Genomic DNA, 25,394 nt, shown 5'->3' with positions numbered 1-25,394 from the left:
AGTTCCGTCAAGGAAATCATTGTAGGCTCAATTTCCTCAAATAGCTAAATATAATAATTTATAAATACATGGCAAAACAGAACATATAAAAGAAAAGAAAAACAACAAAAAACTCTTGCGAGTTTTGTGTATTTTTATTTTACCGACTCAAACTCAGTTAAAATAAGTTTGAGATGTTCAAAACTTTCAAAACTTGCAGTCCTATAAACATATTAAAACGGAAAAGAAAAAAACGCCAGCAGCAGCTTTGAAATGTTTTGTTTTGCTGTGCACTGACTTTCGCCCCTTTTTTGCACAGCAGCGGTGTTAGCGGCGGATAGGTTGCTGCCACTTCCACGAAAACGCCGGGTGTGAATGTGTTCAATCAATGGTACCAAAGCACGCAAAAGTGCCAGAACAGACCGAAGGCGAAGCTTGCTTGACAAGTCCCTGGGCCCGCGGCCGCGTGCCTTACACACTGATGTACGATCGATTGCTTGACAAGTAGGCCTAGTATGCTCTCAATTTATTTGATTAAGGGATCTAAAATGAGCGTTTATTGCGTTTCGACAGTATTTTTTGTGGGACATGAGAGCACCTCAGACCTATCGAATTGCATTCTGAATCTGAAGCATGTCTTTCTGAACTCCAATAATTTTCATTTTTTGAAAATCACAATATAATACAAATTTTATGACAAATTCTAAAAAATTGATATTTTTCATAATAATAATAATAATAACAATAACAATAATAGAATTATTAATTTAGACAAGTGTATATGTGGCAGCCTGATCATGCAAACGACATCCTCTAAATTAATTTTCTGAAAAATAAGACAAACTCAGTTTCATCCAAAGTTGTTAAAATAATAACTGACATGATGACAAGGACAGTGGTATTTTTAATTTCGCCAATTCAAACAACACATACCTATTTTTGGTAACAATAGACTTGGATACTTCACAATAGACTTGCTAGAATTCTGCTCAATGCTGACATTAGAACTCCTATAGTTGATTTAATGCATTCTCTGAATTGGTTTAAACTTGATAAAAGATGGGAAAACCATCTCCTCATTGTAGTTTTTAAATGTCTGAAAGGTCTTGCTCCAAATTATCTGAGTTCCTAATTTTCTTTTACAGAGTCTATGCATGGTAAATGTACGCGTAGTCAAAGTTCTAAAACCCTTATTGTCCCACTTTGGAGCAATAATCAGGGTAAGCGTACTTTTCATTATAGAGGTGCCAAGGCATGGAACAAACTTGCATCTGATGTACGAAGTAATTATGATTCAATGAACCTTCATATGTTTATAAATGTATTTACTCAATGTTCTATTTAATTCAATGTAGGCCTATCTATTATAAGCTTTGTTTTGATTATCATATGTTATTTATTAAGTATTGTATATTTTGTAATTAAGTGCAGGGCCTTCTTGGAAATCAGTACAAGATACTGAAGAGGTTACCCTGGATAAAGAAAGAATAAATAAACAAACAAACAAAAAAACAAACAAACAAACAAACAGTAAAAGACCACTTCGTAAAACTTCCAAATCTGGGTGTTTGATATACCTAGATTGGGAAGACGTGCATATGCATGTCACATTTTAAGGCCCCTTATATACTCATTTTACTGGTAATGATAATAGTCATTACATTCTAAAGTTATTATGTATAGGCTATAGTGCTCTGTTTCATTCATGAAAATGCTATTATTCACCAAAAAAAAGTAAGCTTTTTGACCATGTTGACTGTCTCCGATGTAGGATTTCCCTTTCAACAAAGGAGCACCAGCGCAGTACAATGCACTGCAGCATGTAGCATACTCATCAGCGTGATCAAATAAATGTCAATCATTTACAAACAGAATAGTCAGATTGCACCCTTTTTTCATTACGGTATGTATGATTAATACATTAATATAAGCTAATAAGTAATATAACTAGGTGTGGTGTGTGCTAGAAATCAGTAAAGAAATATGATGTGCAATGTGCATGCCGGGATGTAGGCCTATAATGGGCAGAAAAGCATGGCAAAGCATGATAAATGAAAGAAACGTAATAATAATAGAAACAACTGAGGATGGAATTATTGACTTCGATTGTTAGAACGTGAATATCACTTTCCAACTCCCGGGGGGCATGGTAAAGCATACAAGAAATAAATAAAGGGAAATGTTATGGATGTTCATGTACATGGTTAAGTTCATAATGAGTCTTTTGGTGAAAATTCGATCGATAATGAAGATTGGCTCAAAAACTACATCATCGGACGTATGTATGATTTTTAATATAGCAGCAACGTATATAAACTTTGTAGTATATTATGATTGATAGTAATAGATATATCCTAATCCTATGAGATAAATCTTAAAAGGGTCAGGCTAAAACAAGTGTTCCCTATTCAGCAAATGTGTAATAAAAACTAAAATAAATTTATAAAGAATCTGTCTTGTCACATACATTTTTGTAACAAAATGACCACATCTTATTAGGCCTTACCTATATAACTTCCAAATCTGGGTGTTTAATATACCTATTAAGCTACTTGCAGTTCCGCCATTATGCACTATGTGCGGGGAGAGCCTCGAACTGGCAGCATACATGAATGGGAATTGCACTAGTCATAACGTTCTGTGTAAGGTTACATAATTCTTCCTTTCATGTATGCTGCCAGTTCGAGGCTCTCCCCATATAGTCTATAATGGTGAACCGCTAAGTAGCGTATAGATTTGGAAGACATGTGTAGGGCCTACTCCAGTTCTTTATTCATGATTGTCGTACACAGATATATACTTTATATTATTAACTGATATAAATATTTTGTCACATTCGTGCAAATGATATTTTTTCAGAAGTTCCCCAATCAGGGATTTTCCTTCTAGCAAATGAGCACCTGCGCAGTACAACACACAATACATGCAAAACTACAAGTCGTAAAGTTTCTATATGCAACCAAAAGACCTATAAGTTGTAGATTCTGCCCTCAAAAGAACTCATTTTGACCATACTACCTCGGGATTTTAATTTGACACCAAAACCAGGATTTTCCATTGATGCTGATTACCTACGAACTTGCAGGGTGGCGGATTAGCGGACACGGTACCATAGAAAGTATATGGAAAAAAGTTTGATGATATACTTTTGTTCCTTTTATGTTGACTTGAAAACTAAAATCCGTGGTTATAGTACCAATTTGATATCAATAATTGTAGCAACTAAATAATTATGCAGCCTACTTTGTGTAATCTCATTTCAGACGATTGAGCACGTTTACATACAGGCAGTGGCGGCGCCAGAAATTCTTTTTCGGGGGCATGGGGAGGCAAAGTGAATTTCAGGGGGGGGCAAAATTGCATAAAAAGTGGAAATTGGCGTGATTTTGGGGTTTTGCATCAAAAGTGGGGGGCAAACTGGGGGCAAGAAAAATATTGGGGGGGTGGGCAAATATCCCTTGCCCCCCCCGTAAGCGCCGCCACTGCATACAGGCTCGTCCATGTCTTGCCTCATAGGCGTCTATGTAAAACAGTCAATTTTCAGAATTGCAAGTGTAGTCTAAAAGTGACAAACAAAGAGATATTGTATTCTGTCTGGTTTGGAATGATTATTTATGACTGACCACAGTAGGCCTATTATGTTTGTAATCATTCCTTATTAAAGGCTCAAATGCATAAAACTTTTTAACTTATGTTAAGTACAAACTTGAGAACATGTTCTTCATTTTAAGTAAATCATGTCATCAAAACATTTTTATTAAGTATACCAAGAAATGAACTAAGTACTCAGCATATAAATTTGTGCCCTCCTTGTGGGTTTTAATTAAGACAAAATAAAGAAAACAAACATATTAATACAAACTTTATCTGCTTGCATTCTCCTTTTTACAGTGTCGTTTCTAATAGCTCATTTTTAAGCTAAAGGTCCTCCCAGTGAATGTGAAATCCAACATTTTTATTCAATCACTGCGCTGTCTTTTTTAAAGACATTTCTTGTTAACCCTCGAAACGGGTCCCATTTTTAAGCATATGCATGCCACTGAAATAACCAATTTTTAGGATATTGCTTCAAAGGAACCAAATGTTTTAGCATCTGCCCGCAAAAGTCTCTCATTTTGTTAACATTTTCCCTGAAAGATTTCTATTCGTGTAATTTTTGCCCCTTAAAAGACCCACATGCTGACTGGATGTCGCCCCAAACTACCAAGGTACACAAAAGTGGCAAAACTGTTCCATTCATTGAAAAATTTTTACCCAGGGTAGCTCCAATACCTTACAAACATAATGAATTTGACCGACTCCAATGTAAGCTTGGACATGTTTAAACATTTACATATCGCCACTTTTTCACATTTTTAAATAAAAAAATTGAAGAAAAAGCTTGTTTTCAGAAAATAATTGAATATCTTTCGTGTGAAATAGGAAGGTTATGTATAAGAAACGTAAAAACAAAGTATATAATATATAAAAATATAATATTATTGTCTTTCTCGTGTACCCACGGACAAACAAAGTTGTAAACAAATTTAAAAATATGCACAATATATTGTATCAGGCCTATTAAGAGATGCTTTTGTATTTGTGTTGCATATGTTGCTCTTATTCTTTCTATCTTTTCTGTCTTCTCTAGTTTTTTGTCTTTTGTCTTGTTTAAAAACAAATTAATTGAATAAATAAAAAAATGGTTGAAAAGTATTTTGTAAAACGATCGTAGGTCTACATTACCAGAAGGCCAGTAAGGCCAGAGGGAGTCAACCCCTTTAACAAAGAAATGTTACCATCAAAGAAAAAAACAACAACAAACAAATGAGAAACACAATGCTCAAGAATTTTAAGATCAAAGTCACGTTTATATATATTTCGGAAATGTTTCACTGAATTGGCTGTTTTTATAGAGTTTGGCAATGAATTCCATAATATTGGACCAACAGTACGAATGGCATGGTCAGTAAATGTTTAATTGTTCTTCATTAAGTTGAATCTACAGGAGCGTAGTACAAAGAAATCATCAAATACACCCGGTAATTCATTATTACTGTACTTGTACATAAATACCCCCAACTCAAGCTTGTAGGTGTCGGCAAGAGTTAAAATATTGTATTTTGTAAATCATAATGTATATAGTAATTTTTTTATTTTTATCACATGAAAATAATAATAGGGGGCCTAATAGTAGGCCCCCTACTATAAATTATTCTTACTGCAATAATAATAATAATTATTATTATATTTATTATTATATTGTTGTATATTATTTTTAAAGATTCTATTATTAGAGCCTATAGGGCCTAATATTTACGCAAAAACACACTAAAAATACATCCATGCACTCGAGAGGTGACACGCTGAATAGCGATGGGAGGTCGTATTGATTATACCATAATACATGAATATATGCCCTAAATGCAAACAATTGGAAGTTGTATTGATTGGCCGCATGCCCTGCATTCACGGCACTTTACAGTTTACACAGTGAGTCAATTGGGGCGAACTTGTCGTGGTATGTACGTGTATTGGGGCGAACTTGTCGTGGTATGTGCGTGTATTGGGGCGAACTGGTCGTGGTATGTACGTGTATTGGGGCGAACTGGTAGTGGTATGTACTGGTGTGGGGCGAAACGTCCTGACACCACCACCATGCTTAGTCTTGTGGTTAGATTTGATTGATAAACAAGTATGATTGACAGTGTGTTTTAGAGAACGAAGTCCCTGGGTAAAGTTCTGCTTTTAAAGTGAAAGTCCATAGTCGATTTTTAACTTGTAATAAACTGGCAGATTCTAAAAGTACAATGTAGAATTGTTCAGTATTGAAGTGCCATTATAGTTATGCCATTATGATATGTTGCATTCAATAATATAAGCCTACATATACTTTACTTTTACTGTCACAAATATAATTATATAAACTTTTTCATAACCATTTTATACTAGTATTTTGATGTAATAAATATCAGTATAATTTCGAGTTCAACTGAATGCGTTCATCATGATTAATAACGTATTTTTATTTATCAAAAATCGACTATGGCATAGTCTACTCGTGGAGCAGATATGGTCCGTGGCAACAAGTGGCAGCTACTGATAGCTCATGGCTTCTGCGTGAGTTGGGATACAGACATATCCAGTTCAATGTTGCAACTAAAAAATCATAAAAAAAAAATCCGACCTACCGACCCAAAAATAAATTTAAGCTGAAAGGGCAATAGAACCTTCTTTTTTTTTGCCTTTTTTTTATTAAAATAAAATACAAGGAAAGAAAATCCAGATTTGTAAACTCTGCACTTTTTTATGGATCTTTTTAAAAAATAAAATTTCACATCTCCATCGTGCATATTAATATTAAATTAGCAACATTTTTTTTTCTTATTTCCTTTCTCTTGCCTTGCCTTCTCTCTTGACGCTTTCTTTTCCCTTTCTCTCTTACTTTTTCGTCTTTTCTGTTCCCTTCTTTCTTTTCCCCTTTCATTTCCTCTACCCTTTTCCCCCTTTCATTTACCCTTTTCTTTTTCTTTCTTATTTCCCTCTTTCCTTTCTCTTTTTACCCCTGTCCTTGCAAAATTTCTCCCTAGATTTTGTCCATGGTGGGTGATTCGCCCACCCTGCTCACCCGTAGCTATGCCAATGCTCATAACATGTTCCCATATTTTTGCTATTGCAGGAGTTTATGCTGAGATGATAGGGAAGAGGTTGGGGTATGAAGAATTTGGATTCAGAAGCCTGGAGGCCTATTTGAGGTCTATACCTGATGTGGTCTCCATGAGAAAGTAAGTCTTGCAAGTTGAAATTCTAGTTTTCTTTCACTTTGTTGTATCTTTCTGCAGTTATCATATCAAATTAAAAAACAACAACACATTAATATAGGCCTAAATTATGGTTTTAAAAAACTGTTAAGGGGGTACTACACCCCTCGATAAATTTGTGTCTATTTTTGGATTTTTCTCAAAACTAATAACACAGTGGTAACAAAAGTTATGTTTTTATTATAGGGGCAGGAATCCAATCACTACAGTGGAATTTCAGTGACACAAGACAAGCGGTTCGTCATTTATAATAAGAAAAAAAGGTACCGCTAGGATGTACCTTATTTCCTATTATAATACTGAACCGCTTGTCTTGAGTCACTGAAATTTCAGTGTAGTAATTGGATTCCTTGCCCCAATAATATACATAACTTTTGTTACCAGTGTTATTATTTTTTGAGAAAATAAAAATAGTCTAAATTTACCACAAGTGTAGTACCCCCCTTAACAACTATTGTAAGCATTTTACCCACAACCAGTGTTCAGCTTAAGTGGTAATCCGGGTGTCCTGACCCCCAAAACTGCCATTGGATGACCAGAAAATCACTGTCAGGTTACCGTTGGACGCCCACACTTAAAAAAAGTTGTTGTTTTTTCGGTTTTGGAGTGTCCCTGACCTGGAGCTAAATGCTAGGATCATTCATTGTTGACATAAAAATGATCACCTTTTATATATTCTCACATTACGTAGTATCTAGGCAATTACTGACTTGCAAATTGGGGTTCCTAAAAATGTGTTCATTTACATGTATGTCGACATGAATTTTGCATGTAAGCCTAGTTGAGGCTAGCTTTAGGGCTTCCACAAATCCCTTGAATGTGCTGGTTGGTCTGATCATAGATACATTTCACTATCTATGGTCTGATATGACTAGTGGTACATGTAGCTGCTGGTCAACAATGAAATAGCCATGACCCTGAACTCAAATATTCAATTAAGAGTTCCGATAAGAGAACAGGTGGACATATAATGTGACATTGACTTTGGCTGAGTGATAACACAGATTGCTGATATCATGGAAGTATGGCACATGACCATGTTCTTTCTCCACTTAAATTACTATATTAGGTTGTGGCAACATTTACTAAAGCTACTGAGCTACTACACATTTCCAAAAGTTTTGTATACCATTTGGCCTTTGTCTCCCCTGGGGACCTGTGTACTTTCCAAAGGTCATGTGCCATCTTATACTGAATGGACTCTACTTCAGTGCTGATATATGCACATTATAGTACTGCTAGATCATTAGGGACAAACTTAAAATTTGATGTCCATTTAAACAAAAGTCTGGGGGGGTCAAAAGTCTGATTGCATTTGTAAAAAACAAGTTAAAAATCTTGTCAAAGTTCATGAACTTCAAGTTGGAATATTCAACATTTTACACTTGCATTTGAGAGAGGGAGGGAGGGGGATCAGCCTTCTAATGAAAGCACAACTGTCTATACACCCGCTGTGGGGGAAATTAAGGCTAGAAGTCTTCCATGGGGGTGTATGGATTTCAACTGGAATAGCCCAATTATGCCAACTTTTAGGCTTACAAGCTCACAGTGTTAGTGACTTACTTGATAGTGAAACACAGGTGTATTTTACCCCAATTGATTGATACATGGTTGGAATATGCAACATTTCACACTTACATTTCAGGGAGAAGCAGTGTCTTAGCGAGCCACCTGTCTGCCCATCCTTTTAGAGGGGGGGTTGAGTTTGCTCCTGGGACGGGCAAAATTAATGTCTTTAACAGATGCTACATTATGATTATACATTGTAGGTGTTGAGATAGGCTATTGACCTTTCTAGTAGACCAGATTTGTAAAACCAGGGAAAGTTTCATATCCCTGGTAAAACAAGGTCATAGCAACACACATTTGAACTATTTGAACCCCCAATGGGCTGTAAAAGTTTGGTAAATGTTTTAAAGGTTTTAAAAATATGTTAATTAATTAGGAGTTTACTGAAAACATAATTTGCAAGTCTTTATACAAGAATTAGATTTGCAGACTGCAGAAATTGGAACTTGCTGAGTTCAGATGCAAACCAATGAAAATGGTGTTTATCAGGTTTTGTATCTGGACATTTCATTTATTCCAATCACTGGTTATTGGAGATAGTTGTAATCAAATTAATCATAGGCCCCATAATTGTTCTGTAATGTACATGGCATTAGATTTTTTACTTTACAAATCAGTCTGAATTATCACAATCTGAATATATATCTATCACTTTTTATTTTTCCTCTTTTGTCTTATCAGGAATCCAGATGGCTCACTACAATGTTTTGGTGTAGCAGATGAGACAACCATGCACATCAAAAGTCTGGTTAACAGGCAGAAGAGTTCCAAGAAAAAAATCTAGTAGACGCCCAAGACCTAAACCACCTATGTTTAGATCTCGACCCAGACCATCACGTGGCAGTAGACCGGTAAGTTCTCTCAGGCAGGCCCGTAGCCAGGATTTACTGTTAAAGTGGAAATTTCCATGCTACATTTATTTTCCCGCTTTTGGCATTCCAAGCTGCTACTGCGAAAATAACAACGCGTGCATATATTCCTATTGTGTATACGCTGGCGAAGTTACGTAATTAATCGGATTAACTACCATAGCAATAGGTACAAACAATTTTGAATATACCGCGCTGCACTACAAGCAGGTTGCACTCATCACCTGTCTTCAATCATATAATAGATTGAATACAATACCGCTCTTTTCAAAGAGACTAATCTTACAGGTGCAAGTGATTAGCATTTCTTTGACATCTATGGTTCAATGCAGAGGTACCGCATGAACGTAGTAGTGCAGCGCGATATCATCAAAAATTGTTTGTACCTATTGCTATGGTAATTAATCCGATTATTACGTAACTTCGCCAGCGTATAGACGAATCCGAGGAGCCACATTCCTACACCTCACTGGCGGCCATAGCTGGGGGCCATCCATCCATTTTACGCGACGCCTATATCATAGGCGTGCAGCATTTACTGCTCCCTTGACGTTGCGCAAGTGCTACACGCTCCAATGCGCTCGTGATAGTGCATCTTGGATCGCAATCCAAACAAACTAAGCAAGTTTGGCGCGGATGGCCCCTAGCTATGGCCGACTTAATCCTGACAATCACTTGGCTGTTCGGATTCGTCTATAGGCCAATGTAAGAAAACTTAGAATTGCGGATTTGAAAACAAGGGAAACAATTCAAAATGGGCAAAATGCAAAAAATTAATCGCACAAAAATTTCCACTTTTACAGTACTTGGTCTGTGCGGGGAGCTAAAAAGTGGACCTTTTGTTATTTTTATGTTCAAAAAAGAGCTAATTTTTTATTTTATTTTGGTGAAGCCATGGTAAATGACCTTATGTTTTAAACTGAACTAGCACAATTTGTTGTCTTAAGGGGGTACTACACCCCTAGCCAATTTTTTGCTTATTTTTGTGTTTTTCTCAAAAATTATAGCGCATTGGTGACAAGTAAGATATGTATATTATAGGGGCAAGGACTACAACTACTGCACTGAAAATTCAGCAACTCAAGGCAAGTAGTTATTGATTTATTGATCAAATATTGGTTTTCCTCATTTTTGACTATAACTCCCCAACTGTTGTCTGTGCTGAAATAAAATTTCCAGTGTAGCAGTTGTAGTCCTTGCCCCTATAATATACATATCTTACTTATCACCAATGCTCTATAATTTTTGAGAAAAATGCAAAAATAGGCACAAAATTGGGCAGGGGTGTAGTACCCCCTTAACTTCAGTATTGGCAATATTGTACTGTATAGCTTTTGTTCTTGATCCCAGTTGTAAAAATAACGGCTATTCCATTAGCACAGGCTCTGTGCTGTTCTTTGATACCTATATATGGTGATCCAAGATATTCCACCAATAATACTACACTCGGTGCTAGCTTCGCTCGCTATTTGAGAGGCATCACGGTTTGTGAACGGGACTAGTTCTACTACTCCATGTTCATCCATGCCAAGCACATTAGACAGCTCCATTTGAATTTCATACGCCCTCTGAGAAAGATTCAACCTGAATCTTCACCTGAGGGAGAGTGAGTTTCAAATGGAGCTGCTAATGTGTTAATTCCATTTGAAATTCATACTCCTTGTGTGGAAGATATTTCCAAAATCTTCCACAGGGGTAGTGTGGATTTTGAATAGAATAGCCCAATCAAAGCAAGATGTGTGGGGAGCAGTGTAGTTTGTGATTGATGGATCTCTGAATGTCCTTCTAAAATGCAGTTGTGTTCCATTGTGAGTCATGTATCACTACCCTTTAGGTTTATGCCACAGCAGCTGATAGGTGTATCCCATTATGCTCTGCAGTACCATAATGAAACTGTTTGTGCCATATAAAGTGTACACAAAATCCCTCACTTCATCATTCAATTACTCGCTTATATCAGGGGAGCTTAGACTTTTGTTTGAAAAAATATGATCTCTAAAGTATTGTGAAATAGCTCTCAATATCCAAGCGGCTCTTGTTTATATTTTGTACACATTTGCTATGGAGCAAGCAGATAGACTGCAATGCATGATGGGATACTTCCTTCAGCTGCTGTGGGTTTATGCCATTATATAAGTGAATTAAAATATTTTATGAAGTTGTATATTTTGAACATAAAGTTTATTTTCAAAGAAAGTGGCCACTTGGAGCTGAAGTATAAATCTGTTTGAAAACGTTCCTATTTGTTTCATTTCAGGGCCCTGTCTACAGATCGGCCCCTTCGAGGCCAGCAGCCTTCCCTCGCCCAACCACACGGAGACCACCACCACCACAAAGGCAACCAAACAAACCATTAGGTAAGGCTTCTGTAATAAGTGAACCCATGTCTTTATTATGATCTGCTTAATGCAAACCAAAGACAAGTTGTGCTTAGAATTGTAGCTACGACAGTCAACTTTAACGGCCATCAGCATTCGCCAACTGGCAGTCTATCAAAATGACTTCCTTCCGCCCCACACAAAATTGAGCAAATAGAATTGAGCAAATTTATACCAATAATCTAGAACCTTGTTTTGAGATTATTGTGCAAAAGGTCAATACATGGACGGATCAGAATATTTTGAAATCTTACACTCTACTCCATACTTTAAAAGACTGACTTGGTCGAATTTGGTAGTAATTGGCAGTGATCGAATTAAGGGAAAATAAATGGTTGTCCCACGGACAACCAGTTTACAATTTCTGGTTGTCCGTATAAGTTTTTGGTTGTCCGTTCTTGGAATATTACCATATCGGCTTAGAGATACACATACAAGGTGAGTTTTGGCTACAGATTTATGGTTGTCCGGCGGACAACCGAATCAGTATCTTTGGTTGTCCGGTGACATTTTTAGTTGTCCCGGGCAACCGGACAACCAAAATTTCGAACCCTGGTAATTGGGCAGAACTGCAGATATATACTTTTGTCTTTCATCAGATACAATATTTGACTTCTGAGCATCTCTGATCTGGCTATGTAACTTACAGTCACAATGAACATTTTGTTGATACACATGTTTTAAGATTGCATTTGAGCAAGCCTCAAAATAAGCAGATCTGGACTAGGAGCCACACATTTGGAAAAAGCAGCTCCTGGTCCTGAGATTTACCGGGAGTCATTTTTAAAGAGCTAAGAGTCATTTAAATTTCAATTGTACACATTAAATACAAAACCTGCTTTAACTACCAGGCTCTATTTAAAACAAATTGTAGAGCCTGGTCCATATGATTGTGGTGTGGACCAGGAGCCAAAATGTTATGACCATTGGGTGAATGACTCCAGGGTGCCTGGTTATTTTGAAGCTCGCAGAATTCCTATTCTTAGTCAGTGGCAGTGGTTTAGTGTATGTTTATAAGCGCTGAATTTCAATGTTTTTTTAACGGTTCCATGTTACATACCACAAGGTAGACTGCAGTGTCCGCATCGTCACTGGTCGAGGTGTGCACTAGATGCGCATATGCAGCGTGTTGTATGCGGAGGCCTATTACATCATTATATATGCAATTCGTTCAACAGAATTTGTAGACAAGTTTTGTTCATTTTAGGATAAGGGGAATTTTCATGATGGGAACTGATTTTTTCCCCCTAAATAAAACTAGTTTTAGTCATTTAAATAATATTTAACTGACTAAGAACGAGTGCGTCCACTACTCAAAATATTAGAACATGTTCCTGTCGTCTATCACACGGTAGAGGATAGTGAAAATAAAAATTCAGTGTTTATTGTCTAAATACTAATCATTTGGGTTTGTTGTTCTATAATTTCCAGCACCATCAATCCGTCCATTGACATCTACATACCAAAATGCACCCAGAAAGGTAGAGCCACCACCTCCAAATAAAACATCACATAAACCTTCATTTGGCAATCAAGGGTTTTCAAACACTAGGCCATCATCTGAATGGGGTGAATCAATAAAGCCGAAGAACTCTTCCAAAGTGATTGTGCCTCCTCCATTGGCCTCGGCAAATCGCACTGCATCCTCGGAATCTCGCACGCCACCCCCTGGAAGCAAGTCTGCGTTAGTGTCTGTGGTGTCAGATGCCCGCCAGCAGAAACAACACCAGCAGCAGCAACAGCAAGTCTCGTCAAACCTAAGTAAGAACCAGCAGCCCCAGAGAGTGCTAGCACCAAGGTTCTTGAAACAAATGCAGAGAGAGCTGGAGGAACAGAGGCAGAAGGATCAAGAGAAGGAAAATCAGAGAAGACAACAGGCACACCATCTGGCTACGGTATTAAACAGTTTATGTAGTTAGTTTAAGATTTCCTATAGCTGTTGATTGCAACAGTGTAATTATCAATACATCAGTATTGGGCTATTCCAGGTGAAATCCACACTACCCCTGTGGAAGATTTAGCTCAAGGCTTCCACAGAGGGAGTATGAGTTTTGAATAGAATAGATAGTTGGGTAACTTCCATTTGAAATACTCACTCCAGCTGTAGAAGATATAGGTAATAAAGCCATAATACAGGGGGAGTATGGGTTTCAAATTGGGTAACTTCCATTTGAAATACTCACTCCAGCTGTAGAAGATATAGGTAATAAAGCCATAATACAGGGGGAGTATGGGTTTCAAAATGATAAACCCTGACCAATTACATTTGAAGAATATACTCCCCTGTGGAAGATATTTCCAAAATCGTAGTGTGGATTTCAACTGGAATAGCCCATTGTGTGTGTGTGCTTGGATGTCATCAGCATTGTAATGATGAGTCTTTTGTGAATGATGGCAAGTTTTTATGATTGTGGTATACAGTAAGCCAAACAATTAAGGTACCAGTTGTGTTCACCCCTGTATATCCTAAATAAAGACAAATGTGTCAAAATTAAACAAGTAGCCGATGCCTGTACTCTTTCTTTAGCTTTGATTCAAGACCTTATTTGTTGAAATTGGTTGAGAATTAAAGAAACGGCAGTCCAAAACCTGATGAAGATACGAAATAAAAAGTTGCACTTTTGTGTTCTAATCAATGAAAGCATGGCGCTAGTTTTTGTGCTAATCAATGAAAGCACAGCGCTAGTTATCTTGTTCGCTACGCTGTGTGTACAAATCAATAGGGCATGCAATGTGGCAAACTGCAACTTTTAAACTAGCATCTTCCTTGGGTTTTTGGATCGTCGTGTCTTTATTTTTTAAACAATGTCAACGAATGAGGTCTTAAATTCGAGCTAAAAGATGTAGCTATTGGCTGTTGGTTCCAATTATTACATATCTGCCTTTGTTTAGGATATACAGGGGTGAACGTAACTGGTACCTTAATTTTTTGGCTTACTGTAGTTGAGATCATACAAATTCCCTTGTGAGCATTTCCTTGTTGCAATTATGAACCAAACTAATTTTCTTGAGTGTTATGTGTTGTACATCAAGCATATATACTATAGGGTCCACAAGTTCCCCCCTAAATACTTTTTAGAATAAATCGAAAAATATTTGAAGAAATGCAAACAGGTATGGGTAGCCTTATTAGTTTTACACATACGGACCAAATTATAGCGTCACATGTCATTGCGTTCAGTCACAATGGTTCATTGTGTAAAAAAATAAACCGTTTTAAACAGTGCTAAAAGTTGCATCTGAGTCCATAGGATTCAACTCTCAAACAATACAGTCTGCCAGGTCTATTCATGTGTTTGTTAAAGAAAACCTGACTGCTATGCACTCAGGTGCATCATTTAAAACGGCCTCTTTTGTTCACAATTAACCATTGTAATTGAACGCAATGATCTGTGATGCTACAAATTGGTCCACATGTGTAAAACAAATAGGGCTATATACATACCTTTTACATTTTATCATTTCGTAAAATATTGTTTGACTTATTTTAAAAAGTATTAGGGGGAACTTATAAGTTGTGGACCCTATAGCATGAAGTCAGAAATCAAAAACAATGATGCTGATTGGCTGATCAACGATCAACAAGATGGCTAAACCATTGGTCATCAAGCACATAGAAAGAGCGGAGCCTTTGCCTCTTGATGATCACCTGCACGTACTAGGAACTGAAGAATTAGGAAATGTATGTATCATTTATTTAGTGTATGTAATTGCCACAAGTAAGTGCTCACAAAGATGAATTTTTATGTACTCATATGATGTTGACATGACTTTGACCTAGAAATGATAAGGATATAGGATAAGGATATAAATAATGATACTTAAACAGTGATCAGCCCTCGAATTAAGGATCTGAAGGGGCACGGCAACTTTTTTAGGGCAAGTTGAAAATTGCCTTGGATTTTCACTGAAAAGGCAAGGCAGCACGGCAGTTTGTAATATTTCAAGAGGGCATCATGGCAGCTGTTGAAAATTTGAGAAGGACACCAAGGCAATTTCTCAAAAGTGAAGAAAACACATAAACATAGATGATTTTATAATGAAGGGGCAGGGCTGGGGCACCGACGGCAACTTCATTAGAGGGCACGGCAAGTGACTGCCTTGGGTAAAGGACATATTTTAAGGGCATTACAGCAGTGGGGATGGGCACCCACGGCAAAATGCCATGGGTGCCGTGGGTTAATTCGAGGGCTGAATACAATTTCATAAATTGTATAATGCCATGTATCAAACTTGTTGGATTTGTCCGACGGTGAGCCCCTTACAAAACTTGCCAATTGTTACGAATGTGCGTTGTAAAAGCCTATCCCACAATTTGTTGGATTTCATTTCCAATATTATTATTACTTATAATCTTTATTCAGGGAAGGCCAATTAGCTAACCACTGGTCTTAACTTGGGTCCTGCAATATTCTAGTAGAATTCCCATAAAAAAGTAGTTACCTTTTGTAGATATTGCTTGTTTTTTCTATCCATTAAATTCTTAATACACACATCTAATTCAACTTATATGTTTACCAGAATGTTATGTACATGATTCTTGCCATAAAGTGATGAATTTGGCATAAGGTACTGTTATCTACTTGCCTTATGGGACAATTTCATTTCATATCCCTATCATGATACACAACCTTGGGCTACAGCATAGCTGATACATTGTTGCGGTTTACATCACATTTACTAACATCTTTAAGGCAACACTGCATAATTTCACCACTGACTTTTGTGGTCACAACAAATTCTTGGCCACTAGCTTGTGGCTGAACCAAATTCCATGCTTGGACACTAGAAGCTCAATACTGTCATGTACTTAGTACTTGGACATTTGATGTGTGCTATTGTGCATTTTTGTGACCTATACCTTTTAAATTGGAGACCACTACAATGCAGTAGGGAAGCCTAGTGGCCACCACAAGTCAGTGAAGCAATTATGTGGCGCTGCTGTATGCTTGACTGTTGTATAATCGGCTACCAAAGAATCATGTCTGAAACATCTTGAAGAACTTCCAACAATTTGGATTGGAATAGCAAGCAGCAGAACAAATTTTATGATCAGGACTAAAATTCACATTTTAGCCAAGGTTTCTTGTAATGAAGCTAATCACAATTATTTGAAGTATTTTTTTTATTATCAGTTAATTAAATTAGAAGATGGATATTTCATTTTGACCGAGAGTTTGATGTAAGGGGATTTGAAACCAAGCTCTTCAATTGTTGAATGAGTTAAAGATATTTCATACATGGTTTTTAATAATATGTGGAGTGATTAATAGGCATGTAAGCTATTGTGTGATTTTAATTTTCTATTTCTAACTCGTAAGGTTAGGTTGCAAAAATGGCCACCCACCTATATATTACAGCACCATATTTTAACGTTGAAAATTAACAATAACATGTCTGTCTAAATTCTGTATCAATTTCCCAAGTGTACCCTGTTTGAAACATGTTGAAGAAAAAAGATTGGACGGGGGTGGGCACATAATGCATGCAATGTGCATTGTGTACTGTGTATTTGACCGGTTTTCAATTTCATAGCCTTGTTGAAGGTTTGGTTCAGTATTTGGATGTATCTAAAGATGTTTGACAGGCAGATTTAACACCAAAGAGAATAGACCCAAAGAGTACCAACTCAAATTGCCATGTTTAATGCAATGGTGAATCCGCCATTTTTTGTTGGTCATGGAGAGCAAAGGGTGTACCACCAGCATTTTATTCATCAGCTAAAGCCAGTCACAAGTAGAACGATTAAACTTGAGCGTTCAAAGGTTTGTATATATTCAGCGTTTGGCGCAAGTTTTTGGCAAACCACATTACACACACAACACAAACAACCACACGCTTTGAATCAAAATTTGCAGCGTGCACAACAAGATAATGCAGAGGTACACTATTTTACCCTCTGTGAGCGACACACAAACATGGCAGAGTAGGTACTCTTTGGTTCTACCTTGTTGGCTAACACATAGCTAGACAATGGTATCACTCCACATGTGAATATATAACTGGTTAGGCAAAAAAAAAAAAGGTTTTTCTCAAAGCTTGCGTGCTGATTTGTAAAAAAAAAAGAAATGCGGAATTTTTTTATTTAAAATTTTTTTTTTTTTTTTTTTCCAGAAAAATTTGGCGAAATTCAGATTTTTTTCTCAAAATACCAAAAAAAAAGTTGGGAATAAAAAAAAAAAAAAAAAATCGCATTTCGCATTTGTTTTCAAACACCTCGTGAGCTTTGAGACAAACCATTATTTTTTTTGGCCTTAGCATTTGCTCACTATATTGCTTGCATTGAATCATTCTTGCATCATCACCATTTGTTGTGTGTTTTCTATCACTGCATCTTAACATTCTCTTCACGTAGGAACACAATAATAATATGCAACGTGTCAGCATCTCAGAAGACTTACGAATAACAGTAGCCAATGACCTTAACGAGCAGGTAATGGGACAAATTGATCTGTACTCTGGGTTCCTACAGACTCTTGGAAACTAGTGGGATTTAGAAAAGTCATGGAATTTTGATTTTGTTTGTGGAAATTTTGGATAAAGGTCAAAAGTCAAGGAATTTGTTAAAAAGAGAAAGTTATATGCAAAATATGTAAAAATATTAAGTGTAAAAGAGAAGGATGATATGTTTGGACAGCAAGGTCAGCTTGACAGACATAGATGGGTTTTATTTCAAGGTTGCCAAATTATACAATTGGCATTTCATGGCACTTGATGGTGAAAAGGAGCCAATTTTTTGGGTTGTTGGTTGGAGCTTAATTGTTGTTATGGTATGGTGTCGTGTCTTTTAGTCTGGAATTTTGCATTTTGGTCTTGGAAAAATCATTAATTTATATCAATTGAAAGTCTGTAGGAAGCCAGATACTTTGAATCACGGTGTATTTTCATGTAACAACTTGGGTCTCTCACATCTCCCTTTCATTAAAGATCAAAATGTTGGGTAATTATAATTGGTAACTATAATTTCTTGGGTGAATTTTACATACATGTAGAATGCATTGTAGAGGCTTTGTATCTCTGGTTGTAGCATATCACATGTGAATTTCACTAACATAGGATCTATCACAGTGGTATTGTATTTCAAATAAGTCATCATTTCACAAATTGATAGTAATGATGGCTACAAATACTTGCAACTATACAGTGAGATGTATCAAATCACCCCTGGAATGCCTGCCCATCAGGCTGGGCTACGGCTTGATTCTGTCAATATTAGCTTATTAGTGTCCAGGAAGGATCTGCATTCTCTTTCATACATTGCAAGTTTTATTGGTGGGGTCCAAGTGCTCACAAATGCACAGGTTAAGTACCAACCCAGTCATCATGGTGTGTGCCCATTGGTGTCACATGTGTAGAGGATAATGTCACATTACATCAATGAAGAACAGATGCAAGCTGCTCGCAAGTGACGAGCAACTTGACCCTTTGAGACAATTACTTTCAGTTTAAAGTTGGATAATGACCTACAGTGAAATGCATGGATCTTACACAAATATATGGGAAAGGTCATTTTGCCAAATGTTTTTATTGGTATAATGAAAGACAAAGATAAAGACTAGTTTGCGTCTGACGTCACTGTCAATCAAACTCTCTACGATCCTTGATTGGCTAATAGCGCGTATAAGGAAGGGCGATTTATCTGGTGCCGATCGAAGAAAAGGAATAGCAGTAAATGGCGAAAAATTCAGTACTTTTACAAGGCAAAAAGCAACTTTTCTAGGCATTGTTGACATGGTTCCTTCGCGAAAGAAAGTTTCCTAGTTTAATGACCTAACTTTTGAGAAGGTGCAAAATTAACAATAAGGCGCCCGGTTTTACCTCTGTGTTCAGCAACTCATATCATCACGACACTTGTAAACAAACCGTGTTTCGACTTTGATTGACAGATGGCGTCAGTCGCAAACTAGTCTTTTTATCTTTGTCTTTCATTATAGAGATCATATAGAGAAAGATGGAACATGACTGTGGATAGGTTTGGGTAATGGATGGAGTCATGTTCCAATGGATTCATCCATTGCATGGTTCCACCATATGTGAGGAGAGCCTAGATCTGGCAGCATACATGAATGGGGATTGAACCAGTATAAGATTGTGTGAAGTTACACAATTCTTCCTTTCATGTCTATTGCCAGTTTGAGGCTCTCCTTCCATATGGTAGAACCATGCAATGGATGAAAACTGGACAGTATAATAGTTTTTTTGAGAAAAGTATTATACATGTACAAGTCATATTATGATGAAATGACCATTTTTTTACATTCTGTATTTGTTGCTAAAATCTGTTTAACTTTTAGCGTGTTAAAAGTTTGCCAATATCCCATTTTCTTCTTTTATATTATTTTTATTAACAAATCTTTATTATTTACACACCTTTGTGTGGGGGCCACCTTAATTAAGAACTGCGTAATTCTAGTTTTCAACTGAGTTCCACATGACATACAAAAAGTTTATAATTGATAGCTATACATGAGGATGCATTTATGGGAAGAGGTTACTGTACCCTTTTCCACCCTGATGTGGCAGTGACATCAACGCAGCTATTTCGCACATGTATCTAAAAGGAAAAAAAGAAGAAAAAAAGGAAGGTTTTATTTCAAACTCTAATGGTGACCCGCAGGTCAAATTGCTAGAATTGTACATTAAACACACCTAAACAGACACAATGCAATTTGCAGGCAGCAGCTTAATCAGCACCAATATTGCAACATTGAAACAAACAACTATTAGTGATGTCACACAGAAATTAAATATTAGTGCTAGACATATCAAGTTACCCCTCATTTTGAAGCGGACATAATGAAGTAACGGGATTTTAAAATTAATGCTGCGTATGCTAATTAGCGCTAATTAAATATTCAAAGTTAACGAATTTGTCTGTCGAATGAAGTAAATTACTAATTTTATAAAAATTAAAGTCAAATTGTATTTTTTAGCTAAGTTTGTTTAATGTTTACATGAAATAACCCTAAATAAAGATGTTTAAGGTATTAATCTTGATTAAATATGCTAATTAATTGCTAATTAAGCGAATTCACTATATATGCAATTTTTGTACTGGGAAATTCCTTTATTTGTTCGTTATTTTATGATTTTAAAAATAATTATCTAGTCTTCTAGAAGAAGAAAACTATTTATTTAATGTAATTATAAAATTAATAAATGATTTAAAATTGAAATATTTAATTAATGCTATCTTTATCTTATAATTAGCATACAAGGTGTGTTTAAGTTCATAGGCTATGTCTACACTATACTTTTCCCATAGAGCACTGTGTAAAATCTGTAAAAAGCCTTCAAAATGCTCTCAACCTGCCCACATTATCCCTACTTATGCAAAATGCGTAATGCCCTAGCCCCATGTGTTTGATATCATTGCAAAGAGGACCTTCCAATATGTCTAAAAATCACAATCATGAAAGATCACCAGGGGGGTTCAGCTTAAAAAATGGCTCACAAAGTCAAAAATAAGTAAAAATTACACTAAAAATGGCACAATTCCAAGCCATTTGGCTAATTTTAAAGCTTTTTTACCATTTTTTTGTCATTTTGGGGAATATATTGCTTACGATAACGTTTCTAGATTATTTCCGATGCTTTACCCCCACAATGCAATGCGAGACCCGGTAATGTGCACAGGTCGCCATTTGTGGTAATTTCAACAATCGCGATTTTCAAACCACTAAATTCACAATTTATTTATGGAACTTTTCCAAGCTTTTATTCAAAATTTGAATTTACACTAGCATTAAATTCTAGCAACATATTTCAAGTATTAATGGAACTAGAGCAATTCTCCAAGAGCAAGTTTTTACATGTTACAGAATAGCAGCACCGATTTATGTGTGCTGTGTGTCATCGCTACAACTATACAAACATCCAATCCAACCCCACCCCATTCCCCAGTAGGCAATGAGGATAAAGTGCCTTGCCCAAGGACATAACACGTTGGCACGAGCGGGGCTCGAACTGGCAACCTATGGATTATGAGTCGGGCGCCTTATCCACTCGGCCATACATGCTCCCCTGCTCGGTGTCATTAAGCGTGTGCATGTGTCTGCCAGTGCTTTGAGTGAACACTAGCGATTTGAAGCTGCGCCCAAAGATATGCTGACTGACGTCACTTCCACATATGAGGGTGGAAAATGGTAAAGAGTATATCAAAATATTGATTTGCCATGTTTTACTAACCTATGCTTACCAGATAGTTGAAAATGAAATTTTGAAGTGTTGGTGTGGAATGCAAATTATACTCTGAATTAACAAATGTGTGTTTGAGCATTAACCCCCAGCCTTTCTTACAGTGTTTTATATAATATATTCATCTTATTTTACCATATCTCTGATTGACTCAATACATGATACAGCCCACTTTCTAACCAATCGAAAGAGTTCTTATAATAAAGGCTAATAATTCGGCCGGTAGCACTCATGGGGTTATTCCAAGGTTCTATTAATGTGGGTAAGGTAGAGTATGGCAAATGTTGTGTTGTTTCAGACCTTGCCTAAAATTAACATTGTAAGTGACAACATCATTATTTACATTCAGATTTAGCAGTATTGTACTTGTTTGTTAGGCTTTTACTGCTACTATGCACTTATCAGGAACTGTGAAGTGTAGCTTGGTATGTGTAGATGTGCAAAAGTGGGGTATTTCAGTTGAAAAAATCCATACACATGTGGAAGTCATGACCTTAATCTCCCACAAAAGGGGAGTGTGAATTTCAAATGGGGTTACCTGAATTGGTGATTCGATTTGAAATATACACCCCCCTGTGTGGGAGATTATTAAGGTAATGTTTTTACATTAGAGGGTGTATGGATTTCAACTGGAATAGCCCATTGCTGTATCTTTATGGAGGTGAATATTTTATTTGTACAAAGAAGTAGAATTATGATTGACATGCTTAACCAGATTACAATTTCTATCGGCAGGAGGATAATAATAATGATCATGATGAAAACGTCTTTGAAACATCTCCTGTAAGAGAAGAATGGCCAGCACGCAGACAAATCGTCAAGGAGGCAGGTTGGTATTCATGCAGTGTTGCCAACACTTTGCAGTGCCAAGCAAATTTGCTCACCATACCACAGTGAATGACTCTCAAGTAGCCCAATTTTTAAGATGACAGAATTTGGAACGTTAAATCTCCGAATTGGGTGGAAAAGCACTTGACTAAAACATTCTGGTACTAAATGGGAAGTTTCTGACCAATCGATTAATAATCAATATTATTGTTGTTTCAATTTGGAGCATCAGTGGAATTACAACTTGTATAATTTGGCTAGATTGAAAGGAAACATGTGAAATTACTGCCACGGCCTGACATTCACAAAAGTAGCCCAAGTTTTGAGCAGCGGCAAATGATCGCCAAGTAGTCCAATTGTGCGCCTAAGGTGTGGCTTTGGCATCATGCATGTATGTTATCAGGTCTCTGGTTGAATGTTTCTGTGTCGGTAAATATGTACCCCATATATCCAAGTACTATGTGAAGATTTATAGTTGAAACAAAGAATGATAGCCCCAGTTTACACAGTTTGTAGCATGTCAGAATTGAGTCAGGTCGTGGGATTTTATCGGAAATTAAACTTGTTTTTTGTTCAATCACAGGTGACTGGAGATCACCATCGAAACAAGAAAGGACCATAACACCTGTGAGCAATATATCTAAACCAGATGATGTGAGGTCCCAGTCACCAGCTGGTTATGAGTATGCAGCTAGGGCAACGCCTCCACCATCACCTGCACCAGAGGATGCACCATATTGTAATTGGTTTAAAAAGGTAAGCTTCACCTTGTACAAAAAAAGCGCAGTGATTTATAGTGCGCTACGCACAGGCACAACGCCTAGACATTGATCCACAAGGCTCAGCACACTTTACAGGTTATCGCTGACCACTACGGCCCACATCATTCCACAAACCATTTCACAACAAATCAGGGACTTTTCTGCTTCAAGAGCGCACACCCTAGACATTCCACAAATAACCATCACAACCAGGATCGGCTCCCCGAGTTTCGTACGGGTTGCAACAAGACAATTAGCAGTTAGTTCCTTGTCCAGGGGAATTTCAAGCTAACTCAATTTTTTTTTCACGAGAGCGTACTATAGGCACCGCCAGGGTTCGAACCTGCAACCTCTCGCACTATAGTCAAACGCCTTATCGATTGAGCTAAATTGACTTATACAGATTTATGTATTGTGCTTGAGTAAATACAATGCATCAACGGCCACAGGCGATTGTTAAGTACAATCGATTTTCATATTAAAAAAAAAAAACAATCGGTTTAACTGAGACAATCTAATTATTTTACCTTTTTTCATTATTTCAACATGTTCATGTGTGTAAATTGCAAATCCATTCTTGCAAAGAATTTATGAAACTTGTCTGTTAAAATTTGTTAGTAACGCCCCAATTTATTGTACAGATTTGTGTTGCAATATCTGTTATATAAGATAAATTTGAGATTGTTTGGTCCCCCTTTTATATTCTCGAGGACCCTGTTGAAAAAAAGTTAAGGTCAACCAGGGTCGGTATCCAAGAATTTTCAAGGGGGGGGCACCGAGCGGGCACACAAAGTCACGAGCCGCTCTGCACAAAATAGGGGGGCGCTAGGTGCACCCCCCTTAAATCTGCCCCTGTCAACAAGTCAACATATTTTGGTCCTGTCAGCAAGACAATTTGGAAATAAATGTTGCCCCCCCCCCTTGTTCAAGACTCTTGTTCAATACTACAGCCAGCCAATCACCTAGGCCGGCATTGCATGCTTACTGCGTATGGACCGCTGTGAATCACTGTGGTGCTTTAGGCCTCGTATCCATAGGCTGTTCCCTTGTGGCGTGTGCCCTTTTTCCGCGTTTACTTTTTCCCATGTGACCTGCCACACAGACAACGAACCTTTGTTTTGCTTAGTGGCCGTATCCATAGGTTGTCTGTGTGGCAGGTCACATGGGAAAAAGTAAACACGGAACAAGGGCACACGCCACAAGGGAACAGCCTATGGATACGAGGCCTTATATGCCTGCTGTTTATCATGTTTATTTAGTCACATGCTCTCTACTGAATCTGATAGCACAAGAAGTTTGAACCACCTTACAAGAGAGTCTTGTGCAAGTTGTCGTAGTGTCTTGTCATAGTTCATTCATTTGTAAATGAGGTAATACATGGATTGGGTAAACAGTAAACACCTACACCAGGCACGTACAACAAACTATGACAAACACATGTATGAGCTTTGTTATCACGGTACATGATTGGATGACTACTCATAAATATTCATAATATTCTTAACCTCCTGCGAAAATTCCCCGATTCATAGAAATTCTATACAGGTTCATCAAGAACAGTAAACAGTAGTGTGTGCATAGATTTGTTCTGTTTGTCAAGAGCATCAAGGCCTAACATTGTTAATACATTTCTGTTGCCAGGAAATAGACACCAAAGCATCTGGATTGTGGAGAAGTAGTTTAAATGCAGACTTTAAGAAAGAATTTGGCGTATCTCTGACTGATGATATTGTTGAAAAGATGGCCAACTTGAAAATAGTAACCGTTGAGAAGTAAGTACAGTTTGAGCTTTCATTAACTGGGTTTATGGAGAAAGATGTGAGCATAGACGAAAAAATATACAGACCATTCATCACCAGAGGATGATTTAAGGAAGCCCCATCATGCACTGCAAAAGTGTTATCACTAGAGTTTCAACTGCCACTTTACTATTCAAATTCCATTGAACTCTGTGCAAAAGATGATGTTTTAGAATTGTGTGTGTGTCATTATTACTTGGTCGATTTCAGAACA

The 25,394-nt window shown here is 37.1% G+C and overlaps 1 protein-coding gene across 3 annotated transcripts in view; it reads left to right on the top strand.

The window, feature by feature from the left end:
• Positions 1-25,394, top strand: part of LOC140151067 (uncharacterized) — a 53,645-nt gene that overhangs the window by 8,276 nt on the left and 19,975 nt on the right. For 2 of the 3 annotated variants that reach the window (XR_011858893.1, XM_072173265.1), the window contains exons 2-9: positions 6,638-6,743; positions 9,030-9,199; positions 11,475-11,574; positions 13,027-13,490; positions 17,951-18,028; positions 22,528-22,621; positions 23,204-23,376; positions 25,023-25,153. Coding sequence is in view for 2 of the 3 variants with exons in the window: in XM_072173265.1 (XP_072029366.1) it covers positions 9,068-9,199; positions 11,475-11,574; positions 13,027-13,490; positions 17,951-18,028; positions 22,528-22,621; positions 23,204-23,376; positions 25,023-25,153 (1,172 nt within the window). In the remaining variant the exon portion in view is untranslated. The remainder of the gene's footprint in view (positions 1-6,637; positions 6,744-9,029; positions 9,200-11,474; positions 11,575-13,026; positions 13,491-17,950; positions 18,029-22,527; positions 22,622-23,203; positions 23,377-25,022; positions 25,154-25,394) is intronic. The other variant, XM_072173266.1, reaches the window with a different exon arrangement.

Source organism: Amphiura filiformis, chromosome 4 (genome assembly GCF_039555335.1).
Source record: "Amphiura filiformis chromosome 4, Afil_fr2py, whole genome shotgun sequence".
In the NCBI taxonomy this organism is placed as follows: domain Eukaryota; kingdom Metazoa; phylum Echinodermata; class Ophiuroidea; order Amphilepidida; family Amphiuridae; genus Amphiura; species Amphiura filiformis.
The sequence above is the reverse complement of the archived record's forward strand: the minus strand, read 5'-3'. Positions and strand labels throughout refer to the sequence as shown.